Here is a 20,697-nt window from a genome sequence, read left to right as displayed (position 1 = left end):
TTGGTGGTGGATACCTCTACATATATAGCTATAAAAAACCCACTGCCATCGAGTAGATTCTGACTCATAGTGACCCTACAGGACAGCACAGAACTGCCCTATAGAGTTTCCAGGGAGCGCATGGTGGATTTGAACTGCTGACCTTTTGGTTAGCAGCTGTAGCACTTAACCACTATGCCACTAGGGTTTCCTGATATATAGCTATAAAAAAAAAATATATATATATATATATATATATATAGCTATAGGTGATCCTTATATATCATGTAGACAATAGAGCACACAAGGGCCACAGTCTGGCAACTTCTTAGACATAACCAAACACCTCATGGGACAAAGTTCCTAGGCTTGAAGGCAAAGGACCATAGACTTGGGAGACATCTACATTAACTGGCACAACATAGTTCATGAGGACAAAGTTATGCATCCTACTTTGGTGAGTAGCGTCCGGGCTTGCGAGCGGCCATCTAAGCACAACTATAGGTCTCTTACCACCTGGAGCAAAAGAGAATTAAGAAAACCGAATACTCAAAGGAGCAATTAGTCCAAAGGACCACATGAATCACAGCCTACGTAACACCGAGACCAGAAGAACTAGATGGCTACCACTACCCACCACTCTGAATGGGATTACAATAGAGGGTCCCAACAAAGCAGGAGAAAATTGGTAGAACAAAAACCAAATTCACAAAAAAGACCAGACTTACTGGTTTGATAGAGACTGGAGGAACCCCTGTAACTATGGCCCTAAGACACCCTTCTGAGCTGGAGCTGACACCATTACCAGAGATCACCCATTAACCATGGAAAGGCCCACAAAATATACAACGACACTCAAGAGGAACAATTTCTTAGAACAATTATATGAGATCAAAATGGCAACATTTTCCCAAAAGTAAAGATGAGAAGGCAGAAGTGGTAGCAATTCAGGACCAGGGAAAAGGGAAAACTAGGATAGAAATAGTGTAAGGGCAGGCACATTGTGGGGAGTGGCAACAATGCCATGGAATACTTTGTATACAAACTATCGAATGGGAAACTAATTTGCTATGTAAGCTTTCACCTAATGCACAATAAAAAATTAAAATAAATCCAAAATTGTTGTTAATTAGGAAATTAACAACAGTTTTTTTAAAAAAAAGAATCATGATAATGGCTTTAAAACTCTTAGGAAAATAAATTTACAATTATTAGATATTAAACATAACTGATAAGTTGGTTGACCATTTCTCACCATTTCCACTGGTACCACCTTATTCAAAACTCCTATCTTTGCTGAATTATTTTAATCACCTAGCTGATCTCCCTACTTCTTTTTCCAGTATCCAGTCTTTTATCAGAAGAGCAGCCAGAATGAAAATACTAAAATATAAAGTCAGATCATATCACTCCTTTGCTCAAAACCTCTAATGGTTGCCCATGTTCTTAAAAGTCAAAGTTCTAACAATTCTCTTTCCCCTAATCTTCAACTAGCCTCCCCCTATTCTTAGTGCTCCAGCCATAGGGACTTCTTTGCTCTTTCTTGGACATTCCAGTTATGCTGCCACCTTGGAGCTCTTTGCACTTTTCCCACAGGTTATCTGCATAGTTTGTCCTCTCACCATCAAATGTCACCTTTGTAGTGATGCCTTCCCCAACTACTATATTTAAAACTGAATTTCCTCCCCTACCCCACCTCCATTTTTCTTCATAGCATTATCTAAAATACTTATAGTTTATGATTTTATTTTACTGTTTCTTACCACTAAAATGCAAGCTCCATGAAGGCAAAAATTGCTGACTATTCAGTTCACTGCTTTATCTCTAGGCTTAGAACAGAGCCTAGGACTTATCAGGCACTTGGTTAATATTTCTTATTTAGAGGTATAAGTCTGGGGAAGGTTTGGAATATCAGTATGTGCTGTTGGGCATGTACATTCATGATTTATGAGAATGGAGCAACCTCTGGCATACTACAGATTGCTCTCCTGACCATTACGTTATTTAAAATAAGCAGAAAAGAATGCTACTGTGATAAACTAAAAAACTTCAATCTCTACATTGCTTAAGTTTCCTTCAGAAGATGCTCTGAGCAATTAAGAGAGGGGCTCTTGGTAGTAATATGTAAGCAACATTAAAGCTGTTCCACTTTCTTAGTTAAGTGGATCTGTGGCTCTTTTTTAGGTCTTTATCACCGCATTGCCACCTCTTTAATACAGAAATGCTTTCTTTACAGTTTTTGCATCTTTGCACCAGATCCTCAAACATATTATTGTTGTTGTTAGATGCCATCGAGTCAATTCTGACTCATAGTAACCCTATGTACAACAGAATGAAACACTGCCATCCTCACAGTCGTTGTTATGCTTGAGCCCACTGCTGCAGCCACTGTGTCAAATCCATCTCATTGAGGGTCTTTATCTTTTTCACTGACCCTCTACTTTACCAAGCATGATGTCCTTTTCCAGGGACTGGTCCCTCCTGATAACATGTCCAAAGTACGTGAGACGAAGTCTTGCCATCCTTGCCTCTAAGGAGCATTTTGGCCATACTTCTTCCAAGACAGATCTGTTCATTCTTTTGGCAGTCCAGTCAATATTCTTCATCAACGCCATAATTCAAAGGCATCAATTCTTTTCCGGTCTTCCGTATTCATTGTCCAGCTTTTGCATGCATATGAGGTGACTGAAAACACCATGGCTTGGGTCAGGTGCTCCTTGTGCTTCTTAGTCCTTAAAGTGACATCTTTGCTTTTTAATGCTTTAAAGAGGTCTTTTGCAGCAGATTTGCCCAACACAATGTGTCATTTGGTTTCTTGACTGCTGCTTCCATGGGTATTAATTGTGGATCAAGACAAAACGAAATCCTGACAACTTCACTATTTTCTCCATTTATCATGATGTTGCTTATTGGTCCAGTTGTGAGAATTTTTGTTTTCTTTATGTTGAGGTGTAATCCATACTGAAGGCTGTAGTCTTCAAGTCTGCTTTCTGCAAGCAAGGTTGTGTCATCTGCATAACACAGGTTCTTTATGAATCTTCCTCCAATCCTGATGCCCCGTTCTTCTTCATATAGCCCAGTTTTTCCAATTATTTGTTCAGTATACAGATTGAGTAACTATGGTGAAAGGATACAACCCTGACACACACCTTTCCTGATTTTAAACCATGCGATATCCCCTTGTTCTGTTTGAACAAATGCCTCTTGGTCTATGTAAAGATTCTGAATGAGCACAATTAAATGTCCTGGAATTCCCTTCTTCGCAATATTATACATAATTTGTTATAATCCACACAGTCAAATGCCTTTGAAGAGTCAATAAAACACAGGTGAACATCTTTCTGGTATTCTCTGCTTTCAGCCAGCATTCATCTGACATCAGCAATGATACTCCTCATTACACATCCCCTTCTGAATCTGGCCTGAATTTCTGGCAGTTCCCTGTTGGTGTACTGCTGCAACTGCTTTTGAATGGTCTTCAGCAAAATTTTCCTTGATTGTGACATTAATGATATTGTTCAATAATTTATGCATTCTGTTAGGTCATCTTACTTTGGAATAGGAATAAATACGGATCTTTTCCAGTTGGTTGGCCAGGTAACTGGTCTTCCAAATTTCTTGGTTTGTCATACTGTGGTGGCTTGTGTGTTGCTGTGATGCTAGAAACTATGTCACCAGTATTCAAATATAAGCAGGGTCACCCATGGTGGGCAGATTTCACCTGAGCTTCCAGACTAACACAGACTAGGAAGAAGGACATGGCAGTCTCCTTCTGAAAAAAATTAGCCAGTGAAAACCTTATGAATAGCAGTGGAACACTGTCTGATATATGCTGCCAGAAGATAAGCCCCTCAGGTTGGAAACCAAAAAAAAAAAAACCAAACCCATTGCTGTCAAGTTGATTTCGACTCGTATAGTGACTCTATAGGTCAGAGAAGAACTGCTAAATAGGGTTTCCAAGGAATGCCTGGTGGATTCGAACTGCCAACCTTTTGGTTAGTAGCTGTAGCTCTTAACCACTATGCCACCAGGGCTTAAGGCACTCAAAATACAAGTGGGGAAGAGCTGTAACCCTTAATGACGTGGATGGAGGGAACTTCATTTGCTGATGTGGCATGACTCAAAATGAGAAGAAACAGCTACCCATTAAAACTCAGAATGTGGAACGTAACAAGTACGAGTGTAGGAAAATTGGAAATCGTCAAAGATATGGAACACAGAAACCAATATTCTAGGCATTAGGGAGCTGAAATGGACTGGTATTGGCCATTTTGAATCAGACAATCATATGGTCTACTATGCTGGGAATGACAAATTGAAAAGGAATGGCCTCACCCTCATTGTCAAAAAGAACATTTCAGGATCTATCCTGAAGTACAACGCTGTCAGTGATAGAATAATATCCACACACCTACAAGGAAGACCAGTTAATATGACTACTATTCAAATTTATGCAATGAACACTAAGGCCAAAGATGAAGAAATTGAAGATTTCTACCAGCTTGTGCAGTTTGAAATTGATCAAACATGCAATCAAGATGCACTGACATGTGAAAGTGAGAAACAATGAAAAAAGATTGGTAGTTGGAAAATACGGCCTTGGTGATAGAAAACGATGCCAGAGATTACATGACAGAATTTTGCAAGACCAACAACTTCACTACAAATACCTTTTTCAACAATCTAAATGGCGACTATACATATGGGCGTCACCAGACAGAATACACAGAAATCAAATCGACTACACCTATGGAAACAGACAATATCATCAGTCAGTAAAGGCCAGGGACCAACGCTGGAATGGACCATCAATTGCTCATATGCAAGTTCAAGTTGAAGCTGAAGAAAATTAAAAGAAGTCCATGAGAGCCAAAGTATGATCTTGATTTCAGTATATCCCACCTGAATTTAGGGAACATCTCAAGAATAGATTTGATACACTGAACACTAATGACCAAAGACCAGACAAGTTGTGGAATGACATCAAGGACATCATACATGAAGAAAGCAAGAAGTCACTAAAATGACAGGAAAGAATGAAAAGACCACAATGGATGTTGGAAGAGACCCTGAAACTTGCTCTTGAACACAGAGTAGTTAAAAAAAATGGAAGAAATGATGAAATACAAGAGCTGAACGGAAGATTTCAAAGGGTGGCTTGAGAAGACAAAGTAAAGTATTGTAACGACATATGCAAAGACCTAGAGTTAGAAAACCAAAACGTGCTCAGCATTTCTCAAGCTGAAATAACTGAAGAAAAAATCCAAGCCTTGAGTTGCAATACTGAAGGATTTTACAGGCAAAATACTGAATGATGCATGAAGCATCAGAAGGAATACACAGAGTACAGGAATATACTATATCAAAAAGAATTGGTCTGCGTTAAACCATTTCAGGAGGTAGCATATAATCAAGAACTGACAGTACTGAAGGAAGAAGCCCAAGCTGCACTGAAGACACTGGAGAAAAAACAAGGCTTCAGGAATTGATGCAATTCCAATTGAGATGTTTCAAGAAATGGATGCAGCACTGAAAGTGTTCACTCATCCATGCGAAGAAATTTGGAAGACAGCTACCTCAAACAGCTGCAGATTAATCTTATTGCCTCACTGCTCAGAAACTTCCAGTGATGTCCCAGTGACTGATTCCTACCTCTAAAGAATCCTATTAGCCACTACTACTCCCCAGAAAACCTCTATTATTCTAGGCAGTTATAGTATTTCCTAAAAATGTGCATGCTTATTTCTTTCTGTTTCTCTACGCCTTTGTGGGAAACCCTGGTGGCACAGTGGTTAAGAGCTACGGCTGCTAACCAAAAGGTTGGCAATTCAAATCCACCAGGTGCTCCTTGAGAACTCTATGGGGCATTTCTACTCTGTCCTACAGGGTCACCATGAGTCAGAATCAACTCGATGGCAGTGGGTTTGGTGTGGTTTTATGCCTTTATGGGAGCCCTGGTGGCACAGTGTTTAAGAGCTTGGCTGCTAATCAAAAGCTCCACAGTTTGAATCCACCTGCTTGGAAACCCCTATGGGGCAGTTTTACTCTGTCTTACAGGTCGCTATGATTCGGAACTGATGCGATGGGAAAGGGTTTATGCCTTTGTGTATCCCATTTCCCAGCCAGAAGAACTTTACTATCTTTTCTTTAAGGACTACCTCAATTCTAACCATCTCTAAATTTCTACTACACTTAGTACTTTTACCAGTCACTTTGCTTTCAGCATGTTACTTTGAGGTGTTAACTTTTAGGCTTACATGTTGTTTCACTAACTAGATGAGATCTTTGAGGACAGGGATCACGGTAAACTCCGGTGAACTCTCCTTGAACCACCGGCACCTCACACAGTGCTATGTACACAGTATCAGCCTGAAAGTGACTACATGTTTATAAACACCTCTAGTTCTTTAATACTGCTCCCTGTATCAAAACAAGTAAGTTGTTAAAGAATTTTTCTAATTGCTGACTTCAATGCTTAGGAAAGTTCTCAGAAACTTGCTCAAAATTAGGCTTATTTAAAAGTCCTAAGAACCAAAACGTTAATTTCTTTTATGTTACTGTAAAATTTACATTCATGTAAGACTGTATGCCAAAATCATCACTAAAAATAGCCCTAAAATTATGTTAGTATAACACTTCATGGCAAATAATTTAAACCAACTATATAAGTTTTTTTTATATATAAGTTTTAAATATAAATTACCATAATGTGAATGTCCACCTCTCTCTTTGAAAGTAGTTCCTGAAGGAGTCCTATTCCATCTGGTTGCCAAACATTCCCGACCTATTTGGGATTAATAAACTCAGGTTCTTTTACATTTTCAAAAAATAAAGACAGAGCAGGAATCAAATTAAGGTACACAAAAGTTGCCATAAACAGATAACATCAGGCAGTGGTACAATATGCACAAGCAGTTTTCAGAGAATATCAATGGTATATGATAAAAAGAATCTTAAGAAACTAATAATTTGACTAAGCTTTCCCCTATCGTACACACATAACATTTTATGCTTTAAAATGTAAACCTACAGAAATACAAAACATCTCATTTGAAACTTTAAAATGAGACCAATACTCCAATGTGGTGCTTGTACAATGCCTACAATATGTGTATTTATTAAGCAGCAGTAAATGTTACATTTTTATGTGTTGAAAGGTTCATGTGGCAAGGAATTGTGGCCAATAGCCATGTGAGCAAGCCATTATGAAATGTATCCATCCCCAGTCAATTGTTCACATGACTACAGTTCTGGCAGACATCTTGACTACAGTATATCATTAGAGACCCTGAGCCAGAATTGCTCAGCAAGCCTCTCTCAATCTCTGAGCCATAGAAACTTTATAATAAATGTTTATTGTTGCTTTAGATCACTATATTTTGGGACAATCTGTTATGCAGAAAGAATTATACTCCTTTATCCGATTTTCATTTTCAAATTTACTGTAATTTTATATGATGAAAGAATAAATATTTACTTTTACTTCTTCCTATCTATGAACATATTATCTCTCTTCACTTACTCCAACTTTTTATATCCTTTAGTATAATTTTGGAAACCGTGGTGGTGTAGTGGTTAAGTGCTACAGCTGCTAACCAAAGGGTCGGCAGTTCGAAGCTGCCAGCGCTCCTTGGAAACTCTATGGGGCAGTTCTACTCTGTCCTATAGGGTCGCTATGAGTCAGAATCAACTCGACGGCATTGGGTTTGGGTTGGGTTTTAGTATAATTTTGTAAATTTTTTTATATAGTCCTGTACCTCTTACTAAACTTATTTCATCATTTTTGTTGCAACTGAAAGGCACTTTATTTTACATTCTGGTTCCTAAGAAATTATTAATAGAAAAAATCTTTCAAATTAATCATTCTACAAATTAGTGTTTACTCACAGGTATGGTATTATAGAGCTGACATGGAATACAAAACTGGGGTGTATCAGGATATAGCAAGATAGGGTAAAGATGACACTGTGGAATCTTCTCAGTGAATCCATGATCTAAATATTGTACCTGAAATATGCCAAATAAAATTTATAATTAAAATTTATCAATAAATTATAGAAGTGGCTCCTGGTACTTAAAAAAAAAAAAAAAAGGACATCCAGGAAAGATAACTAAATTTGGATTTGAAAATCTCTAGAAAAAAGTAATGTTATACTCCTTTATCCCATGGTGTCTCAAACCTCATTGTCAAAACATTTTCTTACATATAATCTATAAATCATTTTTTTAACTGGGTTTTATTAGATTTACCAATTCCTTCAGAGCAACCCTTTTTTAATGCTTTATTTAATTTTTATAATTAAATTTCTAAATTGTTTAAAGAATAAGGAATACCAATAAGTTATTTGTTCTGTCCCAACAAAATTAACATATCATTGGTTGGTTTGGCAATTAGCATTTAAAAAATGAAACAGAACTGAATAAAAAATATCTGACTACATCACAGGTAGAGTGACTACAATTTCATGAAATGTTTGTTTCAGTTTTAACAAAAAAAAAAAAACGAAACCCAGTGCCATCGAGTTGATTACGACTCATAGCGACCCTATAGGACAGAGTAGAACTGCCCCATAGAGTTTTCAAGGAGCACCTAGAGGATTCGAACTGCCGACCCATTGGTTAGCAGCTGTAGCACTTAACCACTATGCCACCAGAGTTTCCAGTGTTTCAGCTATACTTTTATATAAATACGTGTACTGGATCACAATATAAGCTTTATTTCTTAATGTGGATCACAGGATAAACTCTGAAAGATATCACAGGATAAGGGATGAAAAATTTATTGCGTATACTTGAAACATAAAATAATAGGAAAAAAGGTGATAATTAAAATAGCAAAATACCTTTAGATAAGTTATTATAAACTGAGATATTTAGAGAGCATGAGAGATTTTAAAAAATCTACCATCTTATTTATTCAATTTATGTACAGTTCATAATTTATGATAACTTGATGCAAACTGGATTTCGATTTACCTTTGTATGAAAGGAAAGGGTATGTGTTATCTTAATATTGCAAATGTATGTGAAAACTGACCTATTTGCATATAAACACATGGATCTGTAAGTATCCAGTGCTTAAGCACTCACTCAAAATCTGAGACCATTTTACTTCTATTAAAATAATTAAAGCTGAAATCCAGCAGAAAAAGCACAAGATTCAGAATCAGAAAATTAGGAATCAGATGTTTGGATATGATAAACTCTAGCATCACCACTACTTGGGTGACCTTGCGCAGGTCACTGAACTTAAATCTCAATTTTCTTATTAGTAAAATGGGAATAATAATCTACATCTATATAAAAAAATTTTTTTATGATTATAAAATGATCTAAATGAATAAAATATCAATGCACGTACGTGAAAGCATAAAAATCTGAACTGCTATATGATTGTTACATTTCATCATCAGATAGAAAATAAACTCCTGTCCAAGTAAAAACAAAATACTTCACTCTTTAATTATTCTTACCTTCTTATTAAAACTACAAATTTCAAGTGCTGAATGGCTGATACTTTATCAATGTTATTGCTTTACTTAGTAAATACATTACAAATGGAGGTATTTTCATCTGTTTTTTAGATACAGTTTTTTCAAAGTACATAGCCATTTATAAAGATTTTGCACACAACTTGAGTGCGATCTCAAAATTCTGGAAAAGTAGCCCCATTCCTGAGACAATTAGCTGGACCTTACAAATTTCCTATAGCCATAAACCCGTTGTCATCCAGTTGATTCCGACTCATAGCAATCCTAAAGGACAGAGGAGAACTGCCCCAAAGGGTTTCCAAGGCTGTAATCTTTACAGAAGCAGACTGCCACATCTTTTTCCCATGAAGTGGCTGGTGAGTTTCAACCACTGACCTTTTGGTTAGCAGCCGAGCACCTAACTACTGTGCCACCAGGGGTCCTCAAATTTCCTACAGCAATATTTAACTTAATAGAAAACAGGTTGTTTTATTTTACACTCTGTATGCAAATAAGGATACTAATTATGAATCAGTGGTCTATTCATTAAAGTATCAGTGGCCAAATCTCTATCTGCAAATAGTTTTTGGCTATTAGGGTTACTAAATGTATTTGAAAACAAAACAGAAAATTCTTACTACAAATAAAAGTTTAATGCATCTGACTGGTTTTCCTAAACTAATGAATTTATTAAAAGATGTTTTAATCAAAAACACTAAACAGACAAGAGATAAGTGGTAACTCTGGTGAAGGGTAAGACAGTACACGATACTGGGGAAGCCAGCACAACTTGTACAAGGCAAGGTCATGGAAGCTCCATAGACACATCCAAACTCCCTGAGGGACCAAATTGCTGGGCTGAGGACTGTGGGAGTCACGGTCTCAAGGAACATCTAGCTCTATTTGCATAGTGTAATTTATAAAGAAAAGATTCTACATTCTACTTTGACGAGTAGCAGCTGGGGTCTTAAAAGCCTGTGAGCAGCCATCTAGGATACTCCACTGGTCTCATCCCTTCGGGAGCAATGAATAATGAACAGAATTAAAGATACAAGGGTAAGATTAGTCCAAAGGACTAATGGACCACATCTACCACGGCCTCCAGCAGACTGAGTCCAGTACAACTAGATGGTGCCTGGCTACCACCACTGACTGCTCTGACAAGGATCACAAGAGCATCCTGGACAGACTGGGGAAAAATGTAGAACAAAATTCTAACTAAAAAAAAAAAACAAAAACAAACAAACAAACAAACAAAAACACCAGGCTTGCTGGCCTGACAAGAGATTGGAGAAACCCTGAGAGTATGGCCCCCTGACACACTTTCAGTTCAATAATGAACTCACTCCTGAGGTTCACCTTTCAGCCAAAGACTGGACAGGCCCATAAAACAAAACAAGACTAAAGGGGCACACCAGCCCAAGGGCAGGGAATAGGAGGCAGGAGGGAACAAGAAAGCTGGTAATAGGGAACCTAAGGTTGAGAAGGGAGAGTGCTGACATGTCATGGGGTTATTAACCAATATTACAGAATAATGTGTGTGTGGTGACTGTTTAATGAGAAACTAGTTTGTTCTGTAAGCCTTCATCTAAAGTACAATAAAAAAATTAAAAAAGATGTTTTAATCAAATTTTTGTATTTTAGAATCAAAAGACCATTTAGCCTTAGAATAGTCACAAAAGAATATCAGACTCACCCTAATAGTGCCACCAACAACTTCTATTACCTTGCCTCGATACCACATAGTATCTGATCCTCTTACTGCACAGGCTTCTCCTTTTTTCCAGAAATAGGGCTCCAAAAGACCAAGGCATTTAAAATTATTTTGAATTTCACTCATCATTTTTATTAGCTGAAATTCTGGAAAAAAAAAAAGGAATTATCAAAAATATACAGCATTCAAGAAAAATTCCTTTCTACTTTTCAATATGAAGTTATCACTAATCTTTAAGAAGTTCGTAACTTATATAATAAGGAATTAAAAATTAGTCCCCATATAATAGAGCTTTAATAAAACTCTAGTCAGTAGCTTTTATGTTTCAAAAAATATACTGTTGACTTATAAATAATTACTCTGATCTCTGATTACAAACATAAGCACTATTTTGAGAGTGGAAATTTCATAAAAAACTCTAAACATACCAGATGGCCTAATATAAAAGAACGATCAATTTAAGATAATGTCAATTTGACAGTACACTTAGATAAAATTGAACATAAGTTATGTGTTCTTTATGGGTTATGGGTACAGCATAATGTTAGGGATATAAAATGCTAATTCTAATTTTGCTACCTACTGCTAATTGGCCCATTATGTATACAGTAAATATATCTCCCCATAATTGATACCACAGAACGCAAGCTATGGAGTCAGTTCCCATACCAGTTCTACCACATCGGTTGTGTGACCTTGGGTAGCTCCTTTACCTCCATAACTGTTTAGTCTTATGTAAACTGCATATAATTATACCAACCTGTATTATCAGTGGTGGTGTAGTGGTTAAGTGCTACAGCCGCTAACCAAAGGGTCAGCAGTTCGAATCTGTCAGGGACTCCTTGGAAACTCTATGGGGCAGTTCTACTCTCTCCTATAGGGTCGCTATGAGTTGGAATCGACTCGATGGCAACGGGTTTGGGTTTTTTTTGGGTATTATCAGTAGTGCGGTAAGGATTAAATATAAGGCATCTAGCACATTGCCTGGCATATAATGGCAAATAAATTATAGCTATGATCATTTATACATGTCAAGCAGCTTTTGCAGTAAGCATTACTGCTGGAGGTCTCAAGAATCATTCGATTATCCCAGAATAGTGAATTGCACAGATTGTTTTTAAAATGAATAAATAGTATTTAGGAAATAAAATAAACTGAGAGAAAAATTTCAGCAAATTCATAGCTACCATACCTTTATCCATAGATATATTTACTACAGACCTAATAAAGTTTAAGTCCTGTGATTGCTAGAGTTTCTGTGAGTTATAGAATATTTTGGACAGGCTCAGGTTATAGTCAGGAAGCATTTACACATAAGTTTAAAGAGGTCTCAGGAAGAACCTAAATATTCCAAACAGACCTGCATCTTTAATAATTTCTTATGGTTTCTTTTCTCATTCTAAAGAAATATAAGCCTTTGTATTCTTCTTCTTAGAGAGCTTCCAAAATTGTGTAAGTGCCAGGCCTTAAAAACCTGGACTACCTCCATTCTTAGGTCAATGTGGGGAAAATAAGAGAGACAAGGTGGTGGAAGGCAGCTCAATTTCTGCTAATCCTGAACCTTCTAAGAGCTGATTTAGCGACCAGTCCCATACTGCTTTTCTTCCATGTTGGGGGAGTACTTAGGATGTTCAGAAAATGGAACTAATGACTCAGTAGAAAAAAAAAAAAAGGAACATGAAGTATTCCATAAAAGAGTTTTTAGATTCTATCAATCACATGTATCATTGCTGGAGGTAGCGTGCAAAAAAAAAAAAAAAACAGAGATTTTTACATTAAGGATCCCAAGGTTTATAGATTCATAAATATATCTGAATGGTGATGAGGAGAAAAAATCACAGGTGGCAGGTTCTGATATACTAAAACACTCAATGACTTATAATGGCTTCCTGTCAATTATAATCATCACATGCAAGCTTCTTTATTTATTCTTACTAAATTTCATCACTTCTAAACAAGCTGGACTCCTTTTTCTTATTTAGGCCGATCTTTGTACAAGTTCTTTCCTTATCCTCCCTTGAAGTTTTTACCTTTAAAAATGTATACTGATTTCTTATTTTTTTCTATCTGTATTTCCAAAGCCAGAGGCTTTCAGGCGTTTCTCAAAAAGTTTTCCTTCCTGATTTCTAATCTTTTTCATCTTGCGACACTTTGCACACAGTGTATCACATAAGAACAACAGGTATAGTGAAGAAAGCATATGATTTAGAGCTAAAGACCCAAAATATTCCTAAAGATGACCAAGACAGGTAGATAGGCCCCAAGAGATTTCAAGTTTTATAGACTATGGAGTAAATAAATTGTATACATATTACAATATTGTATAAGCTATACTAGGAAAGAAATTGTGGTACTGGTGCAGGTGCAGACAAATAGAGCAATAAAACAGAATAGAGAGCTCAAAAACAACTCATACCTATACGGAAACTTGATTTTTGACACAGGTGACATGATAAATCAGTGGGGAATGTGTGGAATATTAAGTAAATGGTTTTAACAATTGATTAAACACATGAATATAAATAAACTGCATCTCTTTATCATACACACCCAAAAATCAATACCAGGATGGAGTAAAAGGTTTAATGCAAAAAGCAAAATTATGAACATTTTACAAAATCATATGGTGGAATGTCTTCCTGATCTCATAATAAAGAAGAATTTATGTAAGATACAAAAACCAAAAACAAGCAGACAAAACAAAAAATAAAGAAACAAGAAGACTAATACAATCACATTAAGAATAAGACTTTCTATTTATGGCTCAGAGCCCTACTGGCACAATGCTTAAGAGCTCAGGCTGCTGTAACAAAAAGGCTGGCAGTTCAAGTCTACCAGCCACTCCTTAGGAACTGCATGGGGGCAATTCTACTCTGTCCTATAGGGTTGCTGTGAGTTGGAATCAACTGGATGGCAATAGGTTTGCTTTTTTTTTTTTTTTGGTTTTATTCACTGTTTTGCTGTACATAGGGCCGCTATGAGTTGGAACCATTTCAATGCCACTTAACAACATTCATCCAGAAATCTCAAAAAGACAAGTTAGATTTGCTACACATAAAACCAAGAAAGGATAAGCATCTAGGATATATTAAGAACTATGAATCAGAAATCAAGAACCTAATGGAAAATGAGCAAACAACATGGAAAGATATTCCATAAAAGTGGGAATACAAATGATGCAAATATAAGATACTCAACATGATAAGTAAACAACGTAATACAAGTTAAAGCCACACTGACATACAGTTTCATGACCACTAGACTGACAAAAATCAAAAAGTCTAGCAACATCAAGCGAGAGTTAGCAAGGATGTGAAGCAATGGGAATTCTCGTGTGTTGCTAGTGAGGAGTGTATAATGTTATAAACTACTTTGAAAAACAATCTGGTGCTATATAGAAGATGTGACCACACACACGTAATCTTAAATAATGCATCAATTCTGCTCACTGGATATCTATCCTAGAAAAAAAATTGCCTATGTGTATCAATTTTTTTTTTATCAAGAAACAAGTACAAGAATGTTACTAACATCATTTTTTGTAATTGTGAAAATCTAGAAATAGCATAAATGCCCATCAATAGTGGAATGGGTAAATAAACTGAGATATAATCATTCAATGAAATACCATTCATTCCTAAAAATGAATGACATACAGTTAGATGTATCAAGGTAAATGAATCCTGAACATTTTGGGTGAAAAGTCAAAAAAGAATATGTACATTTTGGTTCTATTTATATAAAATTTGAAAGATGGAAAAACTAAACAATTTATTCAGGGATACACACATAGGTGGTAAACTATAAAGAAAAACAAAATATGATAAAAAAATTCAGGAAAGTTGTCTTGGATGGTAAGAGCAGCATTACTAAGTAGGGGCACACAGGTCTTCTAAGGTACTGCTGAAGCTCTCTGTAATCCTGGGTAATATGTACATGGCTATTCATTTAAATATTATTTAAATAATACTTTTATGTTATATCTTATATTTATGATATATATTTTAAAATAACTCTTTAAAAGGTAGTTTAGGTGTCTACTTTTAGCTTAGTATAGTCTCTACTTTCAAGCCATCTCAGTAAATATTAATTTAGGGGAAAAATATATGTATTTATATATTACAAATATTTTTCAGCATTTTACCTAACTTTGGGATGTTTCTTCAAGGTACTTAATCTGATATAATACTCAAAATGGAAATTCCAAATTCTTACACCAAGAAGAAAAAAACCAAATTAAATTCACTGCCGTAGAGTCGACTCTGACTCAGATCAAACTTAAAGGTACTGCCCCGTATGGTTTCCAAGGAGCTGCTGGTGGATTCGAACTGCCAACCTTTTGGTTAGCAGCACAGCTCTTAACCACTGTGCTACATAACACATACCACATCGCTACATTATAATAATAACTCAATAAATGATTTTTATGTGCTGGGCATTAACTTTGCATATGCTATTTCATTTAACCCTCACAACAACCCTATGAAACTGAGATTCAAAAAGGTCAAATACTTGCTTAATGTTATTTTGACCCATGTCCATCTTACTGGAGAACTGGTGTAGCTACTACTTTTACTGACTAATCCTATGTAACATAAAAGATCTTACCTGATAATTTAGGTACTACAAAGATAGTTCCATCATCACCAATGCAGCTGACTATTGCCTCAAATACTTTCATGTTAGGAATAGCTGGTGGTTTATAGCATCCAGTGGTTCTTGGTTCTAGAATTTTCTCCTTAAACTCATACAACTTGTGTTCACTGCTATGAGCAGCTTTTTTGTCAGTGTCACAGTTAACTTTAATACACTTAGTAACTCCTGAACCTTCATGTTCCAGGGAGATTTTGAGAGACTTCTCAGAGAATGAATCACTGTTATGTAATTTATTAATTCTGTAATATAAAAAAAAAAACTAAACATAAAAGCAAACATAAAATTCTCGGGAAAACAATATAAAAAGAATCCTTCAAATATACTTGAAATTTAAAGAAAATGTTCTAGTCTAGGATATACTAATGTGTTACATGAAAATGAGCATAATGTAAGTTATAATGAAAATTATTTTAAATTATGAATGACATTGATACAAAAAAGCAATATAATTTCACTTGAATGCTTTAACTTACTATCCCATATTCACATGCTATTCATTCTTACCCATTACAAAAAAACCCACTGCCGTCAAGTCGAACCTATAGGACACAGTAGAACTGCCCCACAGAGTTTCCAAGGAGCGCCTGGCGGATTTGAACTGCCGACCTTTTATTCATTCTTAAAACCTCATAATAAGCATATGCCAAGTACTGGACAATGAACTAGATGTTTTGAGAAATACAACACCCTCAAACTGATTCTAATTTAGTCCATAGATACAACATATACGTGTGGCAAGTTACCAACACTTATAAAATAAAGGTAATGAGTTCTTTAAAAAACAATAAGAAGCTATTCAAATATTAGGTATTAGAGGTAACATGTTATATTTGCTCCATTTTTTTTAATTTCATGTTATTCCCTTTTAAAAAATAAGTATGTCTACTGTAAAAAAGAAGTCCTAGAAGGAAATATTAACATTGGTTATGTTCTGATATTAGAATTATAGATTTTTGTTTCTTCTAATCTTCTGTATTTTTCCTTTAAAAGGATATAGACATTAATGAAATAGCTACATAATTCCTCAACTACATCCCCCCACCCATCCTAGCCTTAAGACAGCAATTAGTTTTAGTGCTGTAAAAGCACTAAAGTGCATCACAACATGTGGCAGACAATCTAAGTACTATTAATGTCTCTAGCGTGTTTCAGTTTAACGTTTCTTTTATCAAGAAATTGCTTTGGCCTAAAGGCCCCAAGAGAAACACAAACAGGATTAAAGATGTAGAACCTAGCTTATGTTAGTGGCCAGGCAACTGAGTCAACACCTATTATACCTAGCCAACTACCTTATGTCCCACTTTATTGCCTATTTCTCATTCGCCCATTTCATCAGGACTGGGGTCCTGGTCCAAATAAGGCAAGGTATAATTAAAGATCTTTATTTGGACCAGGACCCTAGTCCTGATGAAATGGAAAGAGAATAATAAGGAAGTCATAATTTAAAGTAATTTTCATTTTAAGAAACAAAATCTGCTATAATTCTGCTATAATTCATAGCTAGAACATGACCAATGTATTTCCTTTCAGGATTTCTTTTTTTGACAGTAGACATCTAAGGAGATCTGGCCATGCATGGTACAAAGTGGCTATTTGGAACATCTATTTGCAATTCCAATATCTCTCTACAGCTGGAAGGATAGATAAAAGAGTAAACTAGGGCTACAGGACTTGTAATTTTCTTCAGCATCAAGCTGAACTTGCATATGAGCAATTCACAGTCTGTTCTGTATCTGGCCCCTGGCCTTGTTCTAACTGCTGATATTGAGCTTCTCCATCTTTCCTTTCCACAGATGTAGTTGATTTGATTCCTGTGTATTCCATCCGGTGAGGTCCACGTGTATAGTCGCAGTTTATGTTGTTGAAAAAGGTGTTTGCAATGAAGCAGTCGTTCGTCTTACAAAATCCTAACACGCCATCTCTGGCCTTGAATACGTCCCACCTGAATTTAGACACCATTTCAAAAACAGATTTGATGTATTGGACACTAATGACAGAAGACCAGAAAATTTGTAGGGTGACAGCAAATATATCATACATGATGAAAGCTAAAGGTCATTAAAAAGACAGGAAAAAAAAAAAAAAGACCAAAATGGACGTCAGAACAGACTGAAACTTGCTCTTGAATGCAGAGCAGCTAAAGCGAATAGAAGAAATGATGAAATAAAAGAGTTGAACAGAGGATTTCAGAGGGCAGCTTGAGAAGACATAGTATTATAATGAAAGGTGCAAAGACCTGGAATTAGAAAACTAAAAGGGAAGAACACGCTCGACATTTCTCAAGCTGAAAGAACTGACGAAAAAAATTCAAGCTTTGAATTGCAATAGTGAAGGATTTCATGTGCAAAATACTGAAACAGGCAGGAAGCATCAAGAGACGATGGAAGGAATACACAGTCACTGTACCAAAAAGACCGGTCAACGTTCAGGAGGTAGCATATAATCAAGAATTGACAGTACTGAAGGAAGAAGTCCAAGCTCCACTGAGGGCTCTTGCTAAAAACGAGGCTCCAGTAATTGGCGGAATATCAGTTGAGATGCTTCGGCAAACAGATGCAATGCTGGAGGTGCTCACTGTCTATGCCAAGAAATTTTGAAGACAGCTGCCTCAGAAACCGACTAGAAGAGATCCACATCTGTGTCCATTCCAAACAAAGGTGATCCAACAGAATGTGAAAATTACTGAACAATATCATTAATATCACACATAGTGAAATTATGCTGAAGATAATTCAAAAGCGATTGCAGCAGTACATTGACAGGGAACTGCCAGAAATTCAGGCAGATTCAGAAGGGGACAAAGAACGAGAAATATCACTGCTGATATCAAATGGATCTTTGCTCAAAGCAGAGAATACCAGATATTTACCTGTGTTTTACTGACTATACGCAAAGGCATTTGACTGTATGGATCATAACAAATTATGGATGACATTGTGAAGAACTGGAATTCCAGTACACTTAATTGTGCTCATGAGGAACCTGCAAATAGACCAAGAGGCAGTCATTCAAACAGAATTAAGGGACACTGCATGGTTTAAAATTAGGGAAGGTGTGTGTCAAGATTATACCCTTTCACCATACTTATTCAATCTGTACACTGAGCAAACAAGCCCAGAAGCTGGACTATATGAAGAAGATTGTGGCATCAGCACTGGAAGAAGACTCATTAACAACCTACTATATGTTTTTTTATATGCACATGACACAACCTTGCTTGATGAAAGTGAAGAGGACTTGGAGCACTTACTGATGAAAATCAGAGACTACAGCCTTCAGTATGGATTACACTTCAATATAAAGAAAGCAAAAAGTTTCACAACTGGACCAATAAGCAACATCATGATAAACGGAGAAAACAGTGAAGTTGTCAAGGATTTCACTTTACTTGGATCCACAATCAACACCCATGGAAGCAGCAGTCAAGAAATCAAATGACATATTGCACTGGGTAAATCTGCTGTAAAAGATCTCTTTCAAGTTGTTAAAAAGCAAAGTTGTCATTTTGAGGACTAAAGTGCACCTGACCCAAGCCATGGTATTTTTCAATCACCTCATGTAGGGAAAACCTGGTGGCGTAGTGGTTAAGAGATTGGCAGTTCGAATCCACCAGGATTTCCTTGGAAACTCTATGGGAGAGTTCTACCCTGTCCCACAAGGTCACTAAGAGTTGGAATCGACTCGAAGGCAATGGGTTTTTTTCTTTTTTTTTTTGGTCACGCATGTAAAGCTGGACAATGAATAAGGAAGACTGAAAAAGAATTGATGCCTTTGAATTATCGTGTTGGTAAAGAATACTGAATATACCATGGACTGCCAGAAGAACAAAAAAGTCTGTCTTGGAAGAAGTACATCCAGAATACTCCTTAGAAGCAAGAATGGCGAGACTTTGTCTCACATAGTTTGGACATTTTATCAGGAGGGACAGTCCCTGAAGAAGGACATCGTGCTTGGTAAAGCAGAGGGTAAGCGAGGGGGTCGCTACGATTCGGAACCAGCTCAATGGCACCTAACAACAACAGAGAGCTTCAGCAATATCTTGATCTTTCTTCCCTTGGGCTACGGGACTGAAACCTCAAACGTAGTACCTGAAAGAATCATTATATGCAAGTATTGTTCAATTACTTTTTTCCTACTCATTTTTGTTTCATATAAATAGATTTTGGTATATATCTATTAGAATTTCCAACACAAAGGTTAAACACTTCCATCGGAGCAAAGGATGTAAAAGGGCTCAGATCTGGTTGTTGTTGTTGGCGGTGGCTACCATCAAGTCAATTTTGACTCATGGCAATTCCTTTCAGAAATAGGTTGCTAGGCCTGTCTTCCAAGGTGTCTCTGAGTGAGTTTGAACCGCCAACCTTTAGGCTAGTAGTTGAGCACTTAACCATTTGTGGCACCAGGGGCCACTTCAAATCTGGTACCAACTGTATAATTTTCTCTTCCTTTGGGTTAGAGTGAAAATGTCAAAGGGAAACTATAAAAGCAAGTATCTCAGTAGGGGTTTAAGTATGCAAGAGCTGCTAGGCCTGAATAAAGAAATGAGCAATCCTGAAGAAATTTGTTTCTGAGCTTGTTCCTGACGATTAGTTTATAAATCATCTTTAAGAGCAAACAAATTGTAATTCAGGTTTGAAAGCAGACAGATATATAGAGATTTAAGCAGGTAATTAAGAAGTCTCCATCATAAACAGATCCCACGCTCCCCCCGCAAAATAGTCTATACCTTTGTTCCCTCAAAGCCAAACCCTTTTTAATCAAATATCTGGAAACATCAACACGTTCTCCTTTTTCATCTCTGCAGAAAATTTTCACAGGTAATGGCCACATTGTGTTCTTTTCCTGGAGTGATTTAAGAGTAAATATGAGACACAGAAA

The 20,697-nt window shown here is 36.5% G+C and overlaps 1 protein-coding gene across 1 annotated transcript in view; it reads right to left on the bottom strand.

Annotated features, from left to right (window-relative positions):
- RNF17 (ring finger protein 17) overlaps positions 1-20,697 on the bottom strand; it is a 224,019-nt gene that overhangs the window by 40,382 nt on the left and 162,940 nt on the right. Inside the window, exons 24-28 of the mRNA XM_064275375.1 lie at positions 20,546-20,661; positions 15,772-16,058; positions 11,146-11,309; positions 7,867-7,986; positions 6,683-6,763 (exon numbers count right to left, since the gene is read on the bottom strand). Of these exons, the coding sequence (XP_064131445.1) occupies positions 6,683-6,763; positions 7,867-7,986; positions 11,146-11,309; positions 15,772-16,058; positions 20,546-20,661 (768 nt within the window). The remainder of the gene's footprint in view (positions 1-6,682; positions 6,764-7,866; positions 7,987-11,145; positions 11,310-15,771; positions 16,059-20,545; positions 20,662-20,697) is intronic.

The sequence above is a fragment of the Loxodonta africana genome, chromosome 23 (genome assembly GCF_030014295.1).
Source record: "Loxodonta africana isolate mLoxAfr1 chromosome 23, mLoxAfr1.hap2, whole genome shotgun sequence".
NCBI lineage: Eukaryota > Metazoa > Chordata > Mammalia > Proboscidea > Elephantidae > Loxodonta > Loxodonta africana.
Note: the sequence above shows the minus strand (reverse complement) of the source record. Positions and strands in the feature narration are given on the sequence as shown.